Below are 27,620 nucleotides of genomic sequence, written 5' to 3'. Positions count from 1 at the left end.
ACCAACAAAGACAGCTGGTTATTGATAAGCACATTGTAATGCAAACATGAATAATGAAGAAGCCAAGAATGGTGTCCATTTACCAAGCCTGGTATTCATTTATCATTGAGTCTTGGGCCAGTGCTATGTGAAAGCAAGAAATGCTTTTGAACAATAGAAACTCATCTCATGCCAATGCCCTTAGTACTCGAGTTGCTTAGATATGGAGAGTTCACAGTTCAAAGCCAGTCCAGGAGACTATCTCTAATTAAGCAGCAAAAAACAGACCTGGAAATGTGGCTCAAGTAGTATATCACGAGCTGTGAGCAAGAAAGCTGATTCAGTGTAACGTCCCTGAGTTCAAACCTTAGTAGTAGCAAAAAAAGAAGAAAAAGAGGAGAAGGAGAAGAAACAAGATGAGGAGGAGGATGAAAAGGAGGAGGAGGAGGAGGAAGAAAAGGAGGAGGAGGAGGAGGAGGAGGAGGAGGAGGAGGAGGAGGAGGAGGAGGAAAGATGCATTTCCCAAATGGATAGGTATTTTCTTGTGTTCTTGTGTTGTAAAGCCATATTGATCAATGCTGCTCACATTATTCTGAGTTAGTATTATTTTACTTCTTTTTCAAATTTGATCATTAGATGCAAATTGAAGTTTGTATAGGATGGATCAGATAATTACCCCAGGATTGTACTGTTGTGCACTAGAATCACAGAGAACTGGGGTCTGCAATGGATTGGTTCCAGGAACTCTCTTGTATTTCCAAAAGCCTTAGATGTTCAAGTCCCTTACATAAAATAGCATAGCATTCTCATATAATCTTCATATATCCTCTGTACAATTTAAATCATTTTATCCAATACAGTATAAATATCCTAAGCGGTTGTTATATTATATTGGATAAAAGGGAAGAAGGAGAAGTCCATACAGGTGTACCCAGCATAGGCCAAACTACACAGTGTTAGCAAAAATAATAAATTTTCCCCCAATCTGCAAGAAACCAGGCTAGCAGAAGCGAAGTGTAGACTATCATTTACTGGTGTCCTTGATACAATGCCCTATATCTTTGTGGATTCTTATACACTCAGTAATGATTATTGCAATGAATCCCCAAACCATATCATAGCAGATGAATGATTCCTATCATCTCTGAGGAATTCTACTTTTTTTTTTGCTAGTCATGGGGCTTGAACTCAGGGCCTAAGCACTGTCCTTGGGCTTTTCTCAAGGCTAGCACTCTGCCACTTGAGCCACAGCACTACTTTCAGCTTTTTTTTTTCTATGTATGTGGTATCGAGGAATTGAACCAGGGTCTTTGTGCATACTAGGCAAGCACTCTACCACTAGGCCAAACTCCCAGCCCCAGAATTCTACCTTAACAGCCTAGGGACTGTTGACTGTTCCCTCTGGCTCCTTAGAAGAGGGAAAGAAGGAAGGCTGTGGAGGGCAAGAATACAGTCCAGGGATATGCTTTCTTTTTTAATTTACTTAACACGAATCAGGTAATAAGCACGTCTCCTTTTGTACAGCGGTACCTGTTCCTTCATTCTCTACCATGCCCTTCCTCCCATCTTCACCTTCAAGTGGTGTAAATCATTTTCATTAAAGTCCAGTGCACTCCACTGCTGCACTTTTCCACCCCGATTTTCTCTAATTCTGTGACCTCCCCCTACACACATGTGCACGTGAATATATTGTATGTACATGTGTATATATATATATATAACATAAAGAATGCAGAATAACTGGAGAAAGATACACACAAATTTGAAAAGTCTTTTGTTTCCATATCCTTGGAGTTCACTTCAGTAAGAATATTATTTGATGTAACTATGAAGAGGCACTTTTTCTAATATTTTTCACTCCATGATTGATTGACTCTATGAATACAGGACCTGCCAATTCAGAGGACCAATTTCAACAAGCTCAGAACATGCCATATTCATGGACGCACATTTTAGAAAGTGCTGCTCTGATTATAATCCATTAATCCCATATACTGTATCTAAGAATGACTATGTGAGTCACTGGCAATGAAATGGTTTGCAAAGCACACAATTTTATTCCATCCTCTCTCTCATTCATCCTTTCTCTTCAACTACATACCCATTCAATAAATAGTGTTAAAGATTGAAATGGGAACTTGAAGGAAAAGATAAGTTTCAAATCAGAAGTCAGTGCCACAAAGGAACTAAAGGCTAAAGTAACCCAATCCTGATATTAGCTACACACTAAATGCTGTTGTGGGTTATAGGCATAGCTTAACTTCTAGTCTGGTCTGCCTGCCTCTTCTGTGGTTTGTACTATGGAATTAGACTTGGAATGTTTAGCTAATGAATTCTTGCAGAAACTAAGGTATATGGCAGTGGGATTCAGTTAGTGGTACTCAGACAATGAGCATTTTAAGGCAATCACCCATATTTGAACATTGATCAGATTTGGGAGCGGCTTGTGGCTCTTGTAAGTCTAGCTACTCAGGGGACTGAGATATGAGAATTGTGATTCAAAACCAACCAGGGTAGGAAAGTCCCTCAGACTTTAATCTCCAACTAACCAGGACAGCTGAAGTAGCACTGTGACTCAAAGTAATAGAGCGCTAACTTTGAGCAAAAATACTCAGGGATAGCACCCAGGCCTTGAGTTCAAGCCCTACAGTAACCAACAAAATAATAATAATAATAATAATTAATAGACTTAGAAGAGTAGCCTTTATTCACTTATTATCTGGGAAATAGCTTAGATCCCTGTCTCATAGCATAGGATACTTTAGAGTAGTAAATTTATGAATATATTATAGTATAAATACTTGATAAACTTGAAGGAAAAAATTGTATGAATTATATAGCTAGGCCATCTTGAATAAGACAACAAATAGAAAGCCTATTTTTTTCAAAAGTAAACTTAATTATATAAAAAATTTAATCAATAAGGGCTGGGAGTTTGGCCTAGTGGTTAAAGTGCTTGCCTAGCATGCATGAAGACCCAGGTTCGATTCCTTGGTACCACATACATAGAAAAAAAGCCAGAAGTGGTGCTGAGGCTCAAGTGGTAGAGCTCTAGCCTTGAGAAAGTCCAAAGACAGTGCTCAGGCCCTGAGCTCAAGCCCAGGATTGGCAAAAAAAAAAGAAAAAATTTAATCAATATGTAACAAAATATCCAAAAATTTTAACAGCCAGATAATGGACCAAGAGAGAATATTTGTAACACATAACAAGGGTTCCTATCTTTATAGATCAAGTGATAAATGAAATTTATACAAAAAAATAAATAAATAACCCACACAAAGAATAAGATTAGAATAAAATACACAAAGAATAAGATCAGACAATGAATATAAATAACCAAGGAATATATGAGAATATGTTCAACCTCAGCAGTAGTTAACAAATGCAAATCAATTCAATGAAATGCCATTTTTCCTGCTCAGCTGCCAAAATAAATAATGGATAACATCCCAGTACTGTGGAGATGGGGTTGGGGGAATGGACATATCACACAGCTGAGTGGAGTGTAGATACTCCAGTATCTTTTCATGTGTTCTGCCAGTATCTATTAACATAAAGCCTGTGTGTACTTTGAATGAGCAATGCTACCTTTAGGAATCTTCCCCTACTGAGATGAAAGTGCCTGTACTAAAAAGAATGTGTTTGCAGCTATTTATCGGAGCATTGGTTTTTAATGGTAAAAGAAGATGGAAATAACACACCCACATATAATTTAGAGGACGCTAAGTAAGTAAGGTGTGTTCAAGCGATGGAAGTTTTATGTTACCTTACATATCCATAAGAACTAGCATTATTTATGTTAATATTGACATGGGGTAGAACCTAAGGCACATTACTTGAAATGAAAGGCACCATGATAACTACAGAATCTCTCAGAAGGCATGAAGGTACATCTGAATAGTGAACAGTGAATGCGATTGTGACACTTGCAGTCCTGTTTATAACTGTTCGCCACTGGGGAGAAGATGATGGCTTCTGGCTGTCTACATCTGTGCTTTGGATCACCTGGTACCACACATATATTACTTCTACTTTTTCCTAGGGAGGAGTCGGGGAGGGGAGGAAATAATCTCAAATCCTAGTCCTTTTAGTAATTAGCCAAATAACTTTGGAAAGTCATTTATTTGACCTCTTTGCATCTTAACTCTTCTTATTTCTATAATGATGATACATGATCATTCTACAGCGCAGGGAGGATTAAGTAAGATACATCAAGTTCCTAGCACACAAAACACTTTAAAGGTTGTTGATGAACAAATGAAGCATCCCCACACGTACTTTCTCTTCACCCCAGTAGACACCTTTTCAGGGATGCCAGTCCATTAGCAACACCAGAACCAAGTACAAATGGAAGGATGACTCTGCTGCTGTAGGAACAAATAACTTGACAAATGCTAAAGCCAAAATGATTATTCTCTGGAGTTAAAGCCCTTTTGAATGAACCATCTCATTGCTCATCCTTCCATCCACCCAGATAGAAGTATAGATCCAAGAAAACAATGACATTGAGTGGTCAATCTGTGACATGTTCTCAATCTGACAAACAACTCTTAAACTACTCTCATACCATTTAATAAACTAAGAGAATAAGGCTGTAGAATTTGAATTGCCTCTAGTCATGATCCTAGGGTGAGGGTGAAGTTGCTCGTGATTCTTCTCTCTTCTACTCTAATAACTCTAAAATTGGGGAATAGGGAAGATCTGTGGGCTTTTAAATGCTGTCTAATATCCACTGAAATTCTAGTTACACTCTCAGTTGTGACTGTGTATTTTTCTTTAGGATGGAGTGCTTCAATCTTTTAACTAGTTATAAGACTTCTATATTTCAAAACAATGAATCTCTACTAGGAAGGTATCCCTTATGGCTTCAGAAAAGAGCCCAGTTCAGCTGGCTTTCTTGTCTGTATTTAAGCTTTAGTGTGCATTTACCTTTTATGAGACATTGTTTTGTTATAATGAATTTCTAGCTTACTTATCTTTCTACTATATTATCCTTAAGAGTAGGGGTACTTGATTTATCTCACTATCCCTGATTCATTCATTAGAGATGCTCCATTAATTTTTGTAGATGAGTGCACAAATTAATGGCAATGTGTTAAATAAGATATGAGCAACTCTTTGGAAATATCCAAGGAAGACAACAAGGCCCTAGCTGTGTGTCTTCTATGTAGTGTGAATTTGCATGCTAGCCAAGGATAAAGAGTCCAGCAGTGGTGAGAGCAGGTGGGAGGGGAAGTAGCTTCATGGCCAATTCCCCATATAAAATAAATCAGAAATCAGAAAGGGGCCAAAGCCTTCAGCCCTGGGCATTATAAACATGTTCATTAATAACAGCTCCAAGCAGAGATTGATTATACTTGTTAGAGGGATCAACATTGGTAAGGGAAAGAGCAAAGGAATTATATGAGTTCTTATTTAAAATGCATTCATATATTTTAAAACCCCAAAGTAGAGATTGCTATATTGACTTAGAAGACTTTCCTTGTCTAGGGGAATTCACCACAGATATGTCTTATATCAGTCTTCTTTTTCCCAATTCTCACTTACTTTTCTTTGGTCAAAAAGAATTGAGGACGTAGTTTATTTTCTAAATATTAGAAAAGATTGTCTCAGCTGAGACATCATGGAAGTACCCTTTGCTATAAATTGTGACTTGTACAGCACTCACTGGAGCCTAGAAAAAAATGCCATTTTATTGGCACATATGATGAAGAGAACAGGTATTATTTTAACATTCAATTAGTACTGCTTTTGAGGTAAGATTCAAAAACAGCCTAAGCAATAGAACTAAATTTATGCACACGCGCACACACACACACACCACACAATATCTATGTCCTAAATTATTTATTACCTGGAAATCAATTCATTCTCCCCTCAAACTGCACATAATCCAACTTTCATTCTAATCCGGCCAATGCACATGCATGATTTCTTTTTAATCCATAAGCCAGACCGATGCATGCCCTTGCCTAAAACCTCCAGAGAGATATAACAAAGGTTATATGGAACAAAATGCAAACTCTTTACTAGGACACACAGAGACTCCAGTAATCTGCCCCTATCAGCATTCCTGACCCCATCTTATCTCATTTTTCTCCTCCTCTAGCCCATCAGATTCAAGTCAACCTGCTTTCTCTCTGTTACTAAAACACATCAAACTCTTCTCTGTCAAGATCCTCCCCAGACCCACCCCCATACGAACTCTTTTCCTCTGCCCTGACATCATTGTTTTATTTGCTGTACCATCCACAGACCACTGTATGTCTCTTCCTTGGAGATCATTTCTGACCATTTTGTCCAGATAGGTCTCCCATTCCTGACTCATTCATCACCAACATGATGGTCCCTGTGGTATGCTAACCAGAAGTTTTCATTACATACATCAATATGCATAAATTAGTTCTCCCCTTATATGCTTCAATAGACACCAAGATTCATAAGAGTAAGAGCCTTGTCTGCTTCATTCATTCCTGACAACCCAAGCACTGCTTGGCACATAGTAGGTCCTCAATAAACACGAATTATTATTGCCAAGTTTAATTCCTGGTCTGCTCATCATTCAGTCAACATTTATAAATTGTGTTTACCTTATTCTCCGAAGACAGCAAATTCACATACATTGTACAAATTAATTCCCAGTGCCTAACACTCTCTGCCTACAATATTATCTCTATAAATTCTGCTGGCTCGGGACAAATAAATAATGAGGATTCTTAAAAAGCATGATGTGAATTTAGAAGAACCTTCATGAGGATAAAAATGTCATCAAGGCCAATTTTAATATGGGGCTTGAATGCTCTAGTTTCTTGTTCCCTTGACCTATTTCTTGTTTCAGTGAAAACTTTGTTTTTGTCTAGATGTTGTCAAGGTGTGTTAATAAAGTAAACTGGGATTTTGTTTGTTTCTTTTCTTGCTTCACTGGTTTGAACAAGCAGCTGACAGATTTTGCTCTGAGTTTGCCAAAGCCCATGCTTTTAGCCACGGAAAACAGAGCCATTGAACATCTTTTATAGCTCATTGGATCTAGAGCCAAGAGAACACTAGGGATTTGTAGTTAGGGTAAGAATGGCAATACTTCCATGGGGGAATATATTCTGGCAAGATATCACATAGCTATGATATGTCAGTGAAATTCCCTTGTTTTGTTTCTGTGAAAGTTAATTTGCAAAAATATTCAAGTCTGTTATGTGTTCTAGTTTATATGTAAATGAGAAGACTGTGTAGAAAAATGCCAAGGATGATGGAATTAAAAAATGTTTTTAGAACAGTTGTTGATTAATTAGTTAAAAAGATTCCTACTCACTCTCACCTCATTTACCTGTATTATTCAACAATAAATTGTAGTAATCAAGCTAGGGAAAAAGCCAACTCTAGCCAGTAAGCCATGGTAGCTTATGCTTGAGAAAATAAAGTTTTAAAATATGACTCGTTTGAGTCTAAGAAAGAAAGAATTTCACAGAGATGCTTAGAACTTGGAAATGGAATCAGTACTACCACCGCTGTTCCTAAACCTAACAACGAGTGTCTATGTAGAAATTTGAAAAGGATAGTGTTATGGACAATAGTTAAGAATCCAAAACTTGGAGATAACCAAGAGTTTGTAAGAACCCAGAGGGAGAATTTCTTATTCTCAGTCTTTCAGCCTAACTCATATATTCATCTTTGTTCTGCACATAAAAGTAGCTACCTCACTCCTGAGCATGCTTGTATCAGTGTAGACTGGCATGAAGGCTCCAGAGGCAAATAAGCAGGCACTCTATACCTTCCTATTCTCCTGCTGTCTTAAAGCCTTTTTTCCTTCCTTCCTTCCTTCCTTCTTTCCTTTCTTCCTTCCTTTCTTCCTTCCTGAACCTGGGGCGCTTTCTCTCCCCTCCATTATGACTACATTTCCCTATGGACTGTTGTATGTCCACTTGGAAATCTTAACTCTACTTGAGAACATTACAGTTTGAACTTTTCTACTTGAAATTTATTTTGACTGCAAAGCAGACAACCATGTACTTCTATCTAGATTTATGAGAAATGATAGCATACACCCTGTCAGATTCATGGCAGCAACTAGATATGAAATTCTCTGGACCCGAGAATCTGCTCACAAATGGAGCCTAGAAATGAATGGTTCACATGTATGATTTTTGGGTGAGGACTTTACCTTTGTAGGCATGGGTGCCTTGTTACATTTAGATCAGATGATTTAAATGGTGTCTGTTTCTAAAACTCTGTTCGTTTATGGCTGATGAAAGACCAGACACACAGCAGTGAATAAACTTGCATATTCCTTCAGGAGTGGAGCCAATGAAAGACACAAGTGGAGCAGACTCAACTGCTCCTGAGTTTCTCTCTACTTTCTAAGCAGGTGGTTCTATCAAAAATGTGAGCCCTGACAGTGAGTGGGGACATAAAAAAATCTCAAAACTGTTTGTCAAAACAAATCCCATGCCCAATAAAAGTGAAGGCAGATGTTCACAAGCAGTTTTTGCTGTTTGTATTTTTTGTGGCAGAGGGGACTTTCTGGATAGGAAGTTTATTAGCCAAGCACAGAAGCATCTGCCCACCCACACTGCCACATAATAAGTGTCTTACAACCCTTTTATGGGGTTGGGATTATTTTTCTGTTTATGCTTTTCGTGAGAGTAGATGAAATGCAATGTGTTCCAGCTGTAACTAGGTTTATCACACAGCTGGTTTCCCAAAGAAACCTTCCTCAACAGATACCCTGCGATATCTCGATTGTCAAAGAGATATTTTTTTTTTGTCTCCTGGATTTTTCCTGAGAGAAAAAGCTGTATTTGTTTCCTATCAGTGCAGAGACAAATGATCAAAACTGAATAGCTTAAGACAGCACAAATTTCTTATCTTAGCGGTTCTGGCTGTCAGATGTCTGGAATGACTCTCAGGGTTAAGCATGACAGTGTCAGAAAACTCATGTTTCTTTCAGAGGCTTTTGATGAGTCACCATGATCTCTCCTGTTCCATCTCATAGACACTGTCTGCATTCCCTGGTTCTTGCCACTGCCTCCATTTAGGGAACCAATGGACTGCTGCCTGATCCCCAGTGATCTCCATGCTCTTCTCTGTGTCTCTTTTCTACATTGTTGGATTTCCCATTTCCCTCCTGAAAGACCTCCCCTGATTACAATGGGTCCATCTGAATCATCCCTCCATATCAACATCTTTAGCTTAATTATAATCTGCAAAGTATTATCTGTGTTACTCAACTTTCTGTTACTCAAACAAAACACCTTGAGAGACTCAACTTATAAAGAGGAAAGAGCCAAGAACCAGTGGCTCATACCTATAATCCTAGCTACTCAGGAGGCTGAGATCTGAGGAACATGGTTTGAAGCCAACATGAATTTTATCTCCAATTAACCATCAAAAACAAAGAGAGAAGGAAAGAAAGAAAGCGAGAAAGTGAGGAAGGAAGGAAGGAAGGAAGGAAAGAAGGAAGGAAGGAAGGAAGGAAGGAAGGAAGGAAGGAAGGAAGGAAGGAAGGGCAGAAATGGAGCTGTGACTCAAGTGGTACAGTGCTGGCCTAGAGCAAACAAAATCTCAGAAACAATACATAGACCCTGAGTTCAAGTCTCCGGATCAGGGGAGGGGAAAAAAAGGAAGGTTTGTTTTAACTCCTTGTTTCAAAGGTTTCAGTCCACTGTTGGACTCATTATTTTGGGCCTGTAGTGAGGCAGGGCCTGTGGTGATAGGGGAAGCTGCTTATCTCATGATGTCTGAGACGCAAAACAGAAGGGGAGGGGTCCTACTATGCCCTTTGAAAGCACAACCCCATGACCTAAAACCTCTCATAAGACCCCTGCCTCGAGATTTACAATAAAACAAAACCTAGATACGTAAGGCCATATAGTATGACACTAAATGAAAGGACCTCCAGGATATAGAAACAAAAGCCATATAATGAGTGATTGTTGTCCTTAATGTACTGTGTTATCTCTCATCTCTTTTGCTGTCCCTTGGTTATCTTATATTGTTACAGTATTTCCCCTTGTTATCTGAGATATTGTATGTATGCTTATTTGGTTATTTGAAATTGGATAGGGAAGGGGGCAAAACAAGATGAGTGGGGGGGGGGAGAAATGGCGACCAAGATATGAGAAAGGGTATCAATGTGAAGTAATGCACCTTCTATCCGGTGAATATAACATAACCCATAAAAATATATGGGAAACAAAAGGAAAAAAAAAGACCCCTGCCTCATAAAGTTTCTACTACTTTCCAGTAGTGGCAAGATGATGAAAGAGCATTTCATAGGTGAGCATGTGGCACATTCATAGGTTCTGAGGTTAAGATGTTTCCATCATTGGAGAGGAAGCATTCATGATTCAGCCACAGGAACTAAAAGATGGCCAAGGAAGGAATCCATGACCCATGTATGGTCACAGTTGACTTGACTAGTGCCTTGACTAGATCTTTACAATCGTCACATTTGCTACTTCAATGTACATCACTGGCAAAGAAGATAGGAAAACGCCCATTCAGAGAATTCATTTTTAATAACAAATTTGAAATTATTTAGGAATAAACATAAGAATAAGTCAGTTGTTTTACAACAAAACAATCCACTTAGGGCAGTTATTCTGCCTTCTCTGAAAAGCTAATCATGACTGCCATTTTGAAAATTGTCAGTGGTGAGAACGCCAGTTCAAGCCTGCTAAATGAATGGAGTCATGGAGAGTAATTGGCACTTGTGACAGCTAACTAATTATTTACCATATTGTAGAACCTGTCCTATCTATCCATGTTGAGTCAATTTTTTCACAATGTTGAGACTAGAACAAAGAGAAGAGTCATAGAGTTTTGGATTTGCAAAAGACTAGACATACAATCTATCCCAATTCCTCTCCTGCATTATAGGACTCTGTCACATGCCACCAGACTCCTTTTCCTTTGTAGAACATGGTAAGGAGCATGACTGCTCAAAATTAAAGGTAGAATTACATTTCAAGGCCAAGTACATGTTGGGATGGTTGCAGCGTGATTGTAATAATCATCTTCTCCGTGTCTCCATGGAGACATTCCCTGGCTCCACCCCTTCAGGGGACACAGTCCCACAGCACATTTCACTTACACTTGCCTCCCTGCGATGGTCCTTGTTCTAGTGCTTTCCTGGTTCCTCCCAATTCAGTCTAATCAAGGATTAGCTATAAGATAGGAGCTCACTGTACCCACTGAGATGGAATGAATGGAGGAATGGCCCTGAAATCTTAAAAACCAGAAGTATGGGGAAAGGGCCATAAAAAATGGGGAGTCTATTTTCTTCACTAACACAAAATTACTATGTCGCCCCCCGCCACTTTCCTCACTAACTTTCTTGCAAAGAAGAAAATGGAACTGTGAATTCCACAGAGTTGCTTCCTAAGAGGTATTTTAATGTGAAGCTGAAAATGAACAGACGGCTTTCTTTTGGCTATGTGCACTCACCACTCGATGTCATTTTTCTGCCTATCAAACGATTGCATTCTTCAGCTGCTGGTACATTAGGTTAACGGTGCCATACTTCACCAAACAAAGACAGAATTGAGTTGTGAAGCTCTTGTCTAGCATTGATTTGGGTGGGGGAGGGGTGTCATAGAAATATTTCAGTCCCTCTGTTTAGTCTTGATAACACATAGGAAAACCTTTTGTCCATGTTCAATGACATTTTGTTTGAGAATCCTCCAAATACCCAACAAGAACAAGGCTGATTCTTCTACTATTTCTGTCAAGTAGGAAAGCAAGATATTAGTACTATACTATAGATTTGGTCATTTTACAATGATTATATCCTTAAAATAACAATCATAATGCCAGAGTGCCAATGCTAACTTGATGCCACAATGAGCCTAGGAGAGATATGCTGTGGTCCATCACAAGAATAATCATCTAAATTGAAGAGTTCATCTCTATAAGCCTTAAAGATCAAGCCAGGAAAATACTTATACTTACCTCCAGATACATTGGGTGAGCAGGAGTAGTGAGTACCTTGTCTTGACTTCACCAATTATGTGTTGTTGCTTTCATCACAGCTCTCTCACCCTTCCCTCCAAGCTCATTCTATCATTGCTGTTTGTTTCTAGTTCCTTCATTCTGGGGATTAGTGAACTCAGCTTGGAACCTTTGCTCTGTGGGGAAACGGCAGTCACCAGTCAACATAGAGACCAGCCACATGATCTTCGACCCCTTTCTGACACCTCTTCGCATCAACACCGGGGGCAGGAAGGTAAGTTGCCATGTCGTTGCCATGGTGAGCTGAACATAGGAGTGATGGGGTGCTGGGCTGATCCTCATGGGTCTGTCACAGATCCATTTGTCTTTCCACTTCGAAATGCAACCAAGCTCAGGCTTGCTGGCAATGAATATAATTATGTCTAGAGTATGCTTTTGCACCCTCACTCAGTCAAACTCTGAAACTTGTAATTACTACATACCCTGTGGAAGTTGCTTGAGGGTCTAGACCCTTGGGACCTCATAAAGGTCAGAAAATGTGTTGTCTTCATTGCGCTTATGCGAGAAAAATTCTTTAAGAGTCTTTCCTTGACTTTCTTTTAATCTCAATGAAGTCAGAAGAGAAGGGGGAAAAATTTATGAAAAGTAAAATCAGACATTAATCTTCTTGGGAGGAAAAACAAACAAATAACCATCATCTTAGATGATTTATAAGAAAATCAATAATTAATCTTCCAAGGGGCATCTTACTGGCTAAGAATCCCCACTCTTTACCAGAAAATGCTGAGCTGTGCTTTGTGATTCTCACCTCTGCATCCCTCCATTTCTCTCCTCCCTTTGAGATGAGCTCCTCCTTAATTTACAGAAGGACGCAGTGTCCACAGGGCTCCTCAGAACCCACCATTACTCTGGCTGCTTGTTTCTATTTGGCTGCCTGTGTAGAATGTCAGAGGTGGAGGGAGAACAAAAAAAACCCACACACAGAAAATTGTGTTTGAAGGTGATTCAATCATTGTGAACGCGAGAGGAAATTCTTTTGTGTGCAAAAAATGAGAGACAACTTATGTTACTGCCAATGACCGATTTTCCAGAGTTTGGGCCCCAGAGACCTGCTAAGTTTTCCTCATGGGCAGTCTGCTTGTTTATGGAGTTTCTGCTGCAAAATTTCCCTTTCTGATCTGCTAGAATACATTTTCAAACCACAGAATTACCACATATACAAATCTAATGACTCCATAAAAATTTGTTGGTAACTTTGAACTCAGGTCATCGGCAGATTTTAAGTAACATTGATTGTGAGCTTGAGCCCACTTATTTGTGAGCTGTTTTAAATATGGCTTGAGAAGCCTTTGTATTTGTAGAAAGGGTCCATTTGGGTTGATGGCTCTAGTTCTGTAGAAAACTCAGCTGTTAGCCAGGTGTGGTGGCTCACACCTGTAATCCTAGCTATTCTGGAGGCTGAGATCTGAGGATCATGTTCAAAGCCAGCCAGGGCACTAAAGAATGTAAGACTCTTATCTCCAGTGAACCACTAGAATATGGGAAGTGGGTCTTGGCTCCAGGGTAGAGTGGTAGCCTTGAGCTGAAGAGCTTAGGGACAATGCCCAGGCACAGAGTTCAAGTCCCACAATCGGAGAAAAAAAAAAGAGAGAAAACTCAGCTACTCCAGTTATTGTTTTGTTTGCCATTTTATTTTTATAAACCCTACATGGAACTTGATACAAAGTCTTATACACACCCTTCTTTAAAAAAGATGAATCAACCATTCAAAGTCACAAATATATCTGAGACTTTTTGGTTAATACTTAATAAGCAAACATTACAGTTTTGACCAGATATTCAATTATTTTTTTCTTGGAGAAGATGATGATAGAGGGTGTAATTATATTTGGGGCAGAGTAGAAAGTAACACAAAAAATCCCAACAGAATGGAGTTCCATTCTAAACGCCTGAGTTCCAGAATTCACCCAAAGGTAAGTGGCAAGGCTAAAGTACAAACGTTAAAGATGTGTGCATTGAATTTGGGGTTAAAATCGAGAAGACGGAAGAGGCCGGATCTTGAAATAGTGTTAAGAAACTGGATCACTTCTCTAAGATGTGGCATATATTTGAAAGGTTTTTAAGTATAGTGTTTATTGAAGAATAGGATGGGGAAGATGCCAAACTAACTCAAATGGTGGATTTATACTCCATCTTCTACCAAATTCCCTTAGAATAAGATGTTAATATGAAAGAAACAAACTTCAATACTGTTTTTGTTTATTTCCAAAATTTACTGGGAAAGAAGAGACTGGGTAGCCCGGAATTAAAAGTACCTTGCATGTTATGATCTATGTTGATGTTGATTTATGTCTTTCTTTTAGAGAGAATGCAAATGACTTCTTGAAAAAGTACATTTCCAATACAATTTGCAAATCCACTAGAGTTTATGATTTTGGAAATGTTGATTTCTAACAGTGTCAATATTTATATCTGGCATTGTCTGTGTTGTCTGCGGTTTGAAGAGCTGTGAACTGGCTGATCGTGACATTTGTATTTGAGAAAGGTAGAAACTAAAATACAAACAGTAGCAGGCCAGAGTGCCTAATAATGAAATGCCTAAACTTGGTAGACAATTGCTGAATCATGTTTGCAAACTTTTTAAAGGTGATGTTTCATGAACTGGAGAGTTGTTTTGGAAGTGATTCGCTCTGAATTTAGTTTTCTTGCAAGTTTTTTGGTTGTTGTTTATTTTTTTACTTAAAGACCAAGCAGTACAAGAGCGATGACTCAATATTTGCGTACCCAACGCTATGGACATGGTATTGGAAATATAAACGCAACTACATAGACATAAAAATTATGACTCTATAGACATCATGTTTTATTTCATAGATTAATATGTATCTATGACATACAAACCCTCAGCCTAATTTTAATTATGTTCTAAAATCTAAGAGCCAGTGATTGTATCTAGAGATTCCCTTCTTGAATCTTGTTTGTTAAACACGTCATTTGAAATATGATGTAAAAATCAATGTTAATAAATTCTTTAAGTAAAAAAGAAAAAAAAGAAATGTACAACCTGTTCAAGGGGAGATTTTGTGCAATTTAGGCAAGGTGCCACATTTTGAAGTTTGCAATCGCCTGGGTGTTGATAGGTTAAATGCACCCCAGTAATTTTGTGTTTCATGTCACCAGTTTACTCATGGACATTATCCATTCTGACATTTAAATGTACCCAATTCACAAAACCATGAATTCTTTCTGTTACAGACATCTTAGTTAGGCTATCATGTTTGTTTTAAGATATTTGACCTGACACATGTCTCAAATGATGGAAAAGGGGCTTTTCTTAACACAGGTGAAGACTGAAATTCAATCTCCACACAGGAACAATGGAGGAATCAAAAATAAATAAGAATGGAAATGCACTATGACTTGGATATAATAGAGCGTATTCATTTTTTCTTACAATTGAGATTACTCTCATCCTTTTAGTTGAATATTTTTCAATGCTCAGTCTTTAAGCCATGTTTTTTTCATCGTCTTGGAATAGAGTATGTTCTACTGTGCTGTCTACATTTGACACATGAGGCTCTTAAAGATGCAATGGTAAAATAATTGTGGTTTTATGATGACAGTGCCTTAAGGTTGAATGCCTGTGAACATAATTATCATGCCTGGAAACCAGGTTCCCACCCCTTGCCTTCTTAAACTTAACTTGTAACATTCTAAATGGTTTGGAACGAACTAATTCATGCTAGATATACTTACTAAATCGATCAGGATTTGTTTTGAAGGTGTTTTGTAGTTGTTTTTAAAGGATAGACTTTTTCATATATTTTTATTGTAATTAATAGAAGGGTTACATTATATTTGCCAGATAGAATGTGCATTAATTCACATACATTGATACCCTTTCTCATGTCTTGGTCCCCATTTCCCCCCCCAACCCTACCCCTCATCTTGTTTTCCCCCCTTCCCTATCCAATTTCAAATAACCAAATACAAATATATCCAATATATCACCATGAAGGATAGACTTTTAAAGGCTCTCAGTTTCACTGTTGGAGTGTGGGAGCCAGACAGAAGGCAGAAGTACCTGAATCTGGAATTCTAAGGAAGAGACAGGTGGTAGAAATAATGACCTAGCCTAGTGACTTAGTCAGAGATATAACAAGCAAAAAGACAGAGGTAACTGACCCTTAGTGGTCCATGGAATCACCCCAGTTGTCTCCTAAAAGCAGTGGCTCCCATGTATTCAGGTCCCTTTACTTAGTGGAAGCCAGAAGGAGCATGCTATCATCAGCTTCCTTTTGGATTCTGCTTGCTTAGAGCTTGCCTCTCAAAGAGAGATTCAGTGAAGACACAGAACAATTCATAACAATGCCTGGTCCTGCAGGAAGGAGAAGGGGAAGTGACTACCAGATCTAGGAAGCTGTGGAGAAGACCATTAACAAGGCAGGCAGGCAGCCAGCCAGTGTGGTGGTGCAAACGGAGGGATCCAGCTGGGGAATAAACATCCTGACCATGCTTCCTTTCCCCCTCTTCTTTTCTTTAATTTTATTTTATTGTTGGGGTGATGTACACAGAGGTTGCAGTTATATTCACCAGGTAGTGAGTGGGTACATTACTTCTTAAATATGTAATGACTTTTGTAACATATATACTGTAATGAATTCTGTTAATTGTGTGTGTGTGTGTGTGTGTGTGTGTGTGTGTGTGTGTAATGAGTTCTACCTTTATCCCCCCTAGTAGCTGAGATTGTATGCAGTTGACACTAGGCCTCGTTTATATGTCAAGGTAGGGTTTTGCTAAATTTTTTTCCCCAACTGGCCTTAGATTGTGATTCTCTCTACATCTGCCATGCAAGTAGCTGCAATGACACATGGAAGGCAGCATAACTGGCACCCTACCTTTTGATTATTCGCTCTCTGTGATTCCTGGCTCCTCCATGGGATGTTTTTGGCTGACTGCGAATTCTCTCTTCATTCTGTTTCTTAAGTACATTTCTTCTCTGTTTCTTTTAGAATTTGAGCTTGGGAAAGGGTTGGGGGAGGGAATTGGGGACAAATTCATGAGAAGGGGTATCAATGTGTGAGAAGTAATGCACCTACTTGACAAGTGTAACTGTAACCCCTCTATATATTATCCTGACAATAAAAAAAGATTTATTGTAAATAATGAATCCATATTCATAAAAATTGAAAGAAGTAGGGGCTTCAACAATAAGGCCAGAAGGACCTGAAGGCTGTCTGGGATGACTCAAGGAAAGAAAACATTGTTATTTGGCCTTCTAGCTGCACTAAGATAACCAAGATCGGGATGCCTAGAGGGAAATATGGTTATGTTACACAAAATTACAAGGTTAGTCGCAAAATTTTGCCTCTGTCCCTGCTTGCTTGCTGAAGCAGAATCTTCCTGGCAACCTGCATATACTTTTTGCCTTTATAAACCCAGGCCAGGTAAAGCTTAAGGCTGCACTCTGAGCAACTGACCTTGGGGTGTGGTCCTGGCATGTCAGTCTTTCCTTGCTCAATAAACTTTTAACATCTCAAAAAAAAAAGAATTTGAACCTTATTTCATAGTATAATTTACCCTTTAGATTAGTAATTCTTTAAGACACTTTGCAAATTTGCACTTTGTATCCCAGAGGTTATCTATGACAGTTCTAGTTGATTGGGATTGAAACAAGATTATCTCTGATTAGAAATGTAAAGGTTTGGGTGGAATTAGTCAAGTGTTACTATCATTCAAGGTTGAAAAAATAATCTTAGGATAAATAATAACTTTGCCCTAACTGAATCTGTCACTAAAACTCTTCTTCAGGCATTGTACATGTCATGAAATCATGAAATGAGCTGAAAATGAATGAGAATTGCTTTTATATGTGATATCTCTTGTTCTCTATTTTCCAATTTTCATGTGAATCTCAGAGCAAAACTTGGTTGACCATAATTAACCACTGCTATTCATAGTGTGACCACATTCTTTTTTGTTTAGTTTTGTTTTTTAAAAGAATTTATTAACATTGATTTTTACATCATATTTCAAATGATGTGTTTAACACATAAGTATTCAAGAAGGGAATGTCTCTATACAGTCATTGGCACTTTGACTTTAGAACATAATTAAAATTTGGCTGAGGGTTTGTATGTCATAGATACATATTACTTTATGTAACAAAACATTAGAATCATAAATTTTTATGTCTATGTATGTAGTTGTGTTTATATTTCCAATACCATGTTCATAGCATTGCATACGCAAATATTGAGTCATCGCTCTTGTACTGTTTGGATCTAATAGCCACATATTAAGGATACCATGTGCCTTTTATATTTGACAAAGGAACCAAAGAAATACAGTGGAACAAACACAGCCTATTCAATTATTGGTGCTGGCAAAACTGGGCACCAAATGCAGAAAACTAAAAATGGATCCTATCCTTTCACCATGCACAAGCATTAACTCAAAATGGAACAAAGACCTCAATATCAGACCTGAAACCTTGAAATTGCTACACAATAGAGTCGGAGAGACACTGAAATTCATAGACACAGGCAAAAACTTCCTGAACAGAGTCCTAGAGTCACAACAGATTGGAGAGAGACTCGATAAATGGGACTACCTAAAAATAAAAACTTTCTGCACAGATAAAAGCATAGCTACTGAAGTAGAAAGACAGCTAACCGACTGGGAAAAGATATTTACCAATAATACATCAGACAAATGCTTAAAATCCAGTATCTACAGGGAACTCAAGAAACTAATCCCCCCAAACCCAACAAACCAATCACTAAATGGGCAAGGGAACTAAAGAGAGACTTATGAAAAGAAGAGGTTAACATTTGTAAGGAAATGGAAAGACTTAGAAAAAAATCATATTAAGTGAAGTAAGCCAGACTCAAAGGAACATAGGCTCAATGGTTTCCCTCATTTGTCATAATCAGTAGAAACCTGGGGTTCTCCTAGCAGAGATTTACAATAGAGCAAAACCTAGATACATAAGGCCATATAGTATGACCCTAAATGAAAGGACCTCCAGGATATAGAAGCAAAAGCCATATAATGAATGATTGTTTTCCTTAATGTACTATGTTATCTCTCATCTCTTTTGTCCCTTGGTTATCTCATATTGTTACAGTATTTCACCTTGTTATCTGATATATTGGATATGTGTATTTGGTTATTTGAAATTGGATAGGGAAGGGGGAAAACAAGATGAGGGATGGGGGTAGGGGGAGGGAAATGGGGACCAAGACATGAGAAAGGGTATCAATGTTTGTGAAGTAATGCACCTTCTATCTGGTGAATGTAATGTAGCCCTTCTATTAATTACAATAAAAATATATGGGAAAAATGGCAGAAAGGCATATGAGAAAATGTTAATCATCCATGGCATTCTTAAACATTTTATAGGTCTATTGAGGGGGGAAATATAGATTCACATATGTTCAATGGCAGCATGTGATTTAAGTAACTAGATATAGTTGACTAGATACTAAGGAAGCTGAAATGATTATGTGGCAGGTTGGCTTTTTGGCACCAATTGATTAAGAAGTTGGAATGGATGGATTGGGTTTTATGAAAGGTCTCCAATACAAACTGGCAAGAGCAGATTGGGATGAAATACAGTGTTCGCAAGAGGGTCTTCGACAGTCAGGTGATTATCTTTTCCATCAGTTACCTTTTACTTTTAGTAAAGGCAGTTCCATATTGTCATCTGAATATGTTGCCGTGGTCCTGTTTTCATTAGATATCTGATGTGAGACTTTCCTAGACCGTTTTAAAAACTCATTAGGTGATCAAAATGCATTGCATTCATAAACCAATTTGTTATTCGGCACCTCCTTTGTACAACTACTTAAGGATTATAAAAAAAAAGAAATGGGTGTAGTAAAAATCATAGTGTGGTTTCAGGGAGAGCTTTGCAATAAATAATGTTTTTAAATGTCAGGTAAGAAAGGTGAGGGAAGGACTTACAGCCAAAGGGGGAAAAAAACAAAGAGAAATAATTCACAAAAATGCTTTCAGAGATACACTGAAAACTTTACAGGAAGGAATAGGAGATACACTAGGCCTCCTTGGCACAGGTCGAAACTTTCTTAATAAGGACCAAGAATCACAACAAATCAGAGAAAGGCTGGATAAGTGGGACTGCATTAAACTGCAGAGCTTTTGTATGGCAAAGGACATAGCTAGTAAACTAATCAGGAAGCCTACAGAGTGGGAGAAGATCTTCACCAACCAAACAACGGACAAAGGCCTCATATCTAAAATATATCAACAACTCAAAAAATTGAATCACTCCAAAATGAACCTCCAAAGTAACAACCATCCCATTAAAAGATGGGCCAAAGACTTAAAGAGAGTCTTCTCTGAAGAAGAAACAAAAATGGCCTATAGACACATGAAGAAATGCTCAACATCTCTGGTCATAAAAGAAATGCAAATCAAAACAACTCTAAGATTCCACCTCACTCCAGTTAGAATGGCCAGGATCAGGAAAATGAATGACAACAGATGCTGGAGGGGATGTGGCCAGGAGGGATCACTACTACACTGTTGGTGGGAGTGCAAACTTGTTCAACCACTATGGAAAGCAGTGTGGCAGTGCCTCAAAAGGCTAAACATAGAACTCCCCTATGACCCAGCAATTCCACTACTTGGCATTTACCCAACCATCCAGAAACAAGGACATACTAAATCCACTAGCACAACAATGTTCATTGCAGCACTATTCACCATAGCAAAGATATGGAACCAACCCAGATGTCTCAGTTGATGAGTGGATCAACAAGTTGTGGTATTTGTACACAATGGAATTCTATGCTGCTGTCAGAAAGAATGACATTGCCCCATTTGTTAGGAAATGGAAAGACTTAGAAAAAATCATATTAAGTGAAGTAAGCCAGACTCAAAGGAACTTAGGCTCAATGATTTCCCTCATTCGTCATAATCAGTAGAAACCTTGGGCTCTACTAGCAGAGATCTGCAATATAGCAAAATCTTGATACATAAGGCCATATAATGTGAAGCTAATTGAAAGGACCTCCAGGATATTGAAACAAAAGCCATATAATGAATGATTGTTGTCCTTAATGTACTATGTTGTCTCTCATCTCCTTTGCTGTCCCTTGGTTATCTCATATTGGTATAGTATCTCACTTTGTTATCTGATATATTGAATTTATTTGTATTTGGATATTTGAAATTTGATAGGGAAGGGGGGAAAACCAAGACGGGTAGGGGGTGTGGGGGGGGGGAGGGAAATGGGTACCAAGACATGTGAAAGGGTATCAATGTATGTGAATTAATGCACCTTCTATCTGGCAAATATCATGTAACCCTTTTACTAATTACAATTAAAAAAAATAAAAAAAATGCTTTCAGAGAGCAAATAATCCAGAAGGAACTGAGATACACAAACCCTGAGAAACACTTTTTTTAAAGTTACAGTTAGAAGAATAAGAAATAATAACACTGTACAGAGATCCACTGAGGAGGAAGAAGAGGTGCCAGTAGAGAAGTCGGTGTGAGATCTGGGGCTTGAATTTTAGATTAGCTACATCTACATCCCCTCTACCTCCCATCTGTAGCTGAAGGCCTTAGTCTCTCATTTTCAGTTACTCTACTGGCAAAAGGAACATCATAATGGAAGCCACCTTTTCAGGTACAAACCTGTATTAGGCAGATGACAACACAGGTTATACTCCCTGTGACTGGTAGAGAACATGTTCAATCATCATTAGCGACCCTCGCAGGTGTTGTCAGGTGTTGGCATTTTGCTGAGGAGAAAACACAAATCCCATTTGAATTTCTCTGTCAAGTAAATTAAATTAGAATTAGTAACACACACACACACACACACACACACACACACACACCATAGATGAAGTGATTACAACTCTTTGGATGACAGATGAGATATTCAAAATTCCCTGCCTACTACTTCAAGCCCAAGAGTTTGAAATGCCATACACAAGAAGATCAAACTTGCTTTTCAATGTGCATATTTATTTTTAAACCTTTACTGGGTGGCAGTTGCTCATGCCTATCTATTCAGAAGGCTGAGATCTGGGAAGATTAAGCTTCAAAGCCAACCAGGACAGTGAAGTCCATAAGCCTCTTATCTCCAATTAACTACTTAAAAAAAAAACTAGAAGTGGAGCTGTAGGTCAAATAGAGTGCCAGCCTATTGCACGAAAGGCACACACACACCCACACCCACACCCACACCCACCCACCCACCCATACACACACACACACACACACACACACAGAGCCCTTCTTATAGGCAAGGTATGTGTAAAAGCACTATACATTAAAAAGTAGAGAGAGTTCATGGATAATGTGTTCCCTGTAAACAAATAGCACCGGGAAGGGACCAGGAGAAGAAGGCGGCCTATTTCCTTAGTACAGAAAGTAGCCTATGACACAGAGTGAGATGTTCAGATGTTTGCTGTGTTGTTCCTTTCACTGAGGGGATAATATCTGGAATGTCATAACCAGAGCCCCCAGTGCCAAGGGTACTATTAACCATAGCTAGCTAGCTAGATAGATAGATGATAGATAGATAGATAGATAGATAGATAGATAGATAGATAGATAGATAGATAAACAAAAGAAGAGGATCACAGTGATTAATAGAACCCAAATGGTTTACCTTCTACTTTATCCATGTGTCTATCTGCCCTGCCCTTTTACCTATGAGTGAAGGAGAGAGGAAACTACAGTCATTACTGCTGCCTTGTGACAGGATGTTTCTTTTGTGACCTCAGCTACAGAGAAATAGCTGTGGTGTCTGGACCACATATCAGTTCAAGATAGGAATTGGAGCTTGTGAAAACCGTATGAACCCCTTCTGTCTCATTAAGACCACAGACAAGAAAAGAAAAGAATCCTGGCAAGCACTAAGAGCTACTTGAGAAGGTGGGGCCCAGGAAAGCACCAAATGAGAACTATGACTTCATCCCTCCAGCTGGGAAAGCCCCTGGCTCTATAGGAGCAGCTAGTCATAGAAGACATGGGAATGCAGTTGCTTGAATTTGAACCTGGAATGAGGGTAGAAGGAGAATTTAGAATGCCTCCATACTCTTAAGGACAAGTCCCCTCAAAGCACTGGTTTTAGCTTGAAAGAAATTTGTATAGCTTTTTTCTTCTCACCCTCTGTCCAAGTTTCAGATATATATATATATATATGTTTATGGAGTCTTTCTCCATAAATATATTTTGCTCAAGTGAAAGATGCAGGACCTAACGAATGGCACCAGGAAGGGTTTGTATCACCAGCAGAGAAAAGTGGGGTCAAGGTAATTCTGTCTGTGCACACAGCAGATCTTTGCACAGAAAGTCGAAAGTTTCAATGGATAGTTGACTTTTTTCCCTGCTTTTTGCTCTTTCAGTCTGTTTCCCCTCATCACCTCCCCCACCATACCTCATACTTGCTATCTCATTCTTTTCTTTCTCTAGTCTTTGTCTTCAATCTCTTCTGTCCCATCTTTGCCAAATCTTCTTGACCTCTTCTTTTTTATGCCTGAATATCTAACACCAAGGAACCCACAGTTCTCTTCTTTCACAGAACATTTTAATAATGTTCTGAAAGATAGGCACTTGTGTGACTCTGCTGACAACCATAAATGAGGAAAAACTGAAGTCATGTAAGAATTGAGCACAAGTTGCATAAGAAAAGAGAAAGGTTAACTCAAGATGCTTATAATTAATTTATAGGCAGGTGAAATTGTCAAAGGAAAATTGTCTTATGAGCTATAAGTATAATATCTCACACTACTTTTGTTTTCCGGGTACATGATTCTGCAAGTCAAACTAACAGGTATTTTACATTAAATATTCACATGCAATGCATGCTTGTACTTCAGCTTTTTTTTTACTATCTTTCTAAATGTAGAAAAGGAAAAGGAGAAAAAGGAAGCACGAGTCCTAATTTTTACAGACTTCTCTCTGCTGGATTCATCTCTCCCTCCCTAACCAAGACAAGTGGTTCCATCACAATAAAAAATGTCCCAGCACCTCAGCCATGGTACAACCAGTCTCTTTCCCAAGAGAATGGGTATCTCATTTTGCACTTATTCTAGCCCATTTCTAAAGAAGCCTGACCATTTGGCCAGCAAAGCCACACCACATGAGACTTCAGATGTTATTAAGGGAGCTCAGTGACTTGAAATGAGACCTTTGGGATTAAAATAAAAAATAAATAGGACTGGACATGGTGGCTCATGCTTATAATTCCAGCTACACAGAAGGTAGAGGCAAGAGGACTGCACTCCAACACTAGGCCCTGGCAGAGACGTAAGATGTACTTGAAAATTGCTAAAGCATACAGGGTTGGGGAAAGGCTCAAATCCAAGACCACAATGATGATGGTAATAATAAACAAATAAAATAATAAATAATAACCTCACCACTTTGGAAAAATAAAGTCATTTGAAGGGCTAAAGAAAATGCTTTCTAAAGCAAAATAACTACATTAAAGTGAAAAAAAAGAGATAAAAGAAATGCAACTTTGAAAGTCCAGATCATAGGAACATTGAATAATGATCAGCCTGAACTTTTTCTATGAAAATTTTACCACCACATACCCATAACTTTACTAATGAAGGATTAGCAATTACTAAAGTATGTAATCTTCACAGTTCAAGAGGCTGAGATCTGAGGATAGTGGTTCAAAGCCAGCCAAAGTAAGAAAGCCATTGAGACTCTGACCTCCAGTTAACCATCCATAAGCCAGAAGTGGAGTTGTAACTCAAGTAGTAGAATAACAGCCTTGAGGAAAAACAAAACTAAAGGACAGCACCTAGACCCTGAGTTTAAGTCCCAGAACCAACATACACACATACAAAAATAAAACACATAATTAAAATAAATGATCATCTATAGTAGCTTATATTTTTCACATGATGCTCGGTCAATAGTGGGCTACAGACAAAATCTAACCTGCAAATAATGTTAAGGTTAGCCATTCTGTCTAACATTTCTTTTGTACACCAAATCTATGTCATATAGAAAGTCTGATCAGTAAGCAGTTTTGTTAATATTAGATATTCCCTCTTAATGTTCCAAACTGATCATTTTTAATTTTTACTCCAATCTTACTCAGACCTTGCAAATGATGTCAATGAAGAAATTCTGGCCCTTGACCCTGAAACAGACATGCTGTAATTCATAACATAAAACATTCGTGTCTATCTCATGGTGGAGTTTCATGATGCCATTTTTACCAAAAGATAAAAAGCATGCATAAAGTTTGCTTGGTTGCATCCAGTTTTTTGAAGAACTGTCAAATAAGCACATCTCTCAATATTTTCTGCCACCTTTATATCAAAAATATTATTCTTATCACCTCTAAAGAGCAGAGTTATTTTTGTCACATTTGTATTTCCTCTAAAATAAGCAGAAAATATTTGTCTTTTGATTGAGGTAAAGTCATTCCTTTTTGTCTTTTAGCCAAGTAGCTTTTTTCCTCACAATGTTTAATTCACATTCAATGATATATGTTTAGAATCTTTAAGTAGTTATACAAAAGGGCTTCAGTTCAATACACTGGATTGTAAGGACAGCGTATCATGTTTAGCATCGTCCTTCCATAATTCTTCTCTATCTTTCCCAACACCTTTACTCATTTCCTTAAGTTACCTGGTTCCATTTCCACACTGAATATTATGAAACATTTGCCCGCTCTTTCTCCAGTCATCTCCTCTCTTCCCAAACATCAACAACACATATTATAGCTTCTTATATACTTTTAGTTCAATTGTAAATTAGTTATTCAGAGGGATTATACTATGGGAAGCCTCTCCAGTGTATACTGTATTTTAATCTATTATGACTCCTGTATATGTTTTACATTTGTATATAGTGTAGACCTAAAGTTCACAAGAGAGAGAAAACATGTTCTTTGTCTTTCTGTGTTTACTTTTGCTAATTTTTTCAACATAAACCACATGCCTTACTCAGGCTATGAGGCAGAAAATAGGTACACTAGGTACACATTATGTGAAGCATGTTATTATCTTAATGCTCAAATGCTAGATAAGCTGAATATAAAAATTAACTCAGTGTCAATTCTTAGTTTATTCAGAGCATATATAATAGGATAGAGCAAGATTTGGGTGAAATTAGCTCAAAATAAGAATAGTCTTCCTCAGTCTGATGCTAGCTTTTTTCCCCCCTTTCTTTTCCTGTGTGTGTGTGTGTGTGTGTGTGTGTGTGTGTGTGTGTGTGTGTGTGCGCGCGTGCGTACTGGGGCTTGAATTCACACTCTCACTTGGCATTTTTGCCCAATGCTAGCTGTCTACCACTTGAATTACAGGTCTACTTTCAGCCTTTTTCTGGTTAATTATAGACAAGAGTCTCATGGATTTTTCTGTCTGGGATGATTTCTAACAGTGATCCTGAGATGATCAGATTCTCAACCGAATGTTTTTGAAGACCTTAGAGAGGAATATGAGGGTTCTTGCTTGGAGTTGCAGCTTTGTGAATCAATGCTTTCTGGAGAAAACTGCATTGGGATATGAAAAGTGGTCCCGGGGAAAAGTTCAGCAGTGAATTCATCCAGACTCCCCAAATCCACAGGGTTAGAGACACACTGTTGTCAGCTTAGTCCCACCCTCCATACCCAGCAGCCAATGGAACCAATCTCTCCACCTTCTGTGTGAGAGATTGGGGCATTTCCCAGCAAAAGGTGATTCTTACACAGTGGCAGGCTGCAGGAGTCTGCTGTGTACACATGCTTTCAAGAGCTATTGTGTGCATCTCTGCCCATCTTTTCATTCAGATACTTCTCAGGTTGTTAACTTGAAACACATCAGGTAGATTCAAATAGAGCTCAAATAGTGTGATTCCTTTGAAAGACACAAATCAAAGTTCAGCAAAGTAAAACGCCAGGAAGTAGGTACTTGAAAAGGATAGAGTGAGGTCCAGGGGAAAAATAAATGAAGAGAGAAGAGGGAGAGAATGCAGTCAAGAACCTGGTGTATAGCCTACAAAATTATGAAGAATGAGTGAAAGGGTGGGTAGGGGAAGGATACATGATAATATTGAAAAAGGTGACATTAACCACGACGTATTCATAAACTGCTTTGTTAAATGGCAACTCCTTTGTACAAGTCCTGAAGGACAAAAATAAAAAGAAAGGAGAAAATAATTTAAAAAATAAGATAATTTGTTGGCAACTCAAAGAAACATCAGGTAGAAATTTTTCCCTGCAGAAATCTACAAACAGTGCACATCAGAATGGATATTTTTCCAGTCAGATCTACGGATTTATGAGTGCTTTCATAGGTCAAGAGTATTCCTAGAAGGAAGGTGAGTGGATTGCAACCACCACTGAAGAAGTTAAGGAAGGAGGGGGGGCTTGTACATGTTTACTGTACCTGGTACAAAGAAAACTTTTCTATTGATTGTAAGTATGCACATAGGATTTCAGTGACCATGGCTGGATCTCCTGCAGAAGGATGCAAACTGAACTTACTTGTGGCTTATAGCATGCTGTCTCCGATCCCAGCTGCTGTATCTCCTTCACTCAGGGGTGTGGGGAGCATAGACTTGATTGTATGAGACACTGACTTTCCTTCCCTCCATTCTAATTCTTCTGTAATAAATCTCCTTTTCTCAATTGCCTCCTACAAGCCATATCCCTCCTAATGACACCTTGGCAAATATTAAGTTAACTGAAGGTGTGTCTTTTGCCCAGT

General features: G+C 38.4%; 1 protein-coding gene and 1 long non-coding RNA gene across 3 annotated transcripts in view; one reads left to right on the top strand and one right to left on the bottom strand.

Annotated features, from left to right (window-relative positions):
* The window catches only part of Ca10 (carbonic anhydrase 10 (inactive)), a 426,447-nt gene that overhangs the window by 152,659 nt on the left and 246,168 nt on the right, over window positions 1–27,620 (top strand). For both annotated transcript variants that reach the window (XM_090351055.1, XM_090351056.1), the window contains one exon: window positions 12,054–12,196. In XM_090351055.1, coding sequence (XP_090207181.1) covers window positions 12,054–12,196 — 143 coding nt within the window. The remainder of the gene's footprint in view (window positions 1–12,053; window positions 12,197–27,620) is intronic.
* LOC150051875 (uncharacterized) lies at window positions 11,355–22,764 on the bottom strand. The gene is made up of 4 exons (XR_016538360.1): window positions 22,574–22,764; window positions 21,589–21,695; window positions 11,923–12,098; window positions 11,355–11,695 (listed from the first exon to the last, which is right to left on the bottom strand). It is a non-coding gene; the product is annotated as an uncharacterized LOC150051875 (long non-coding RNA).

This window comes from Megascapheus bottae, chromosome 17, assembly GCF_031878675.1.
Source record: "Megascapheus bottae isolate mThoBot1 chromosome 17, mThoBot2.hap1, whole genome shotgun sequence".
Taxonomy (NCBI): Eukaryota; Metazoa; Chordata; class Mammalia; order Rodentia; family Geomyidae; genus Megascapheus; species Megascapheus bottae.
This window is presented reverse-complemented; position numbering and strand designations above follow the sequence as displayed.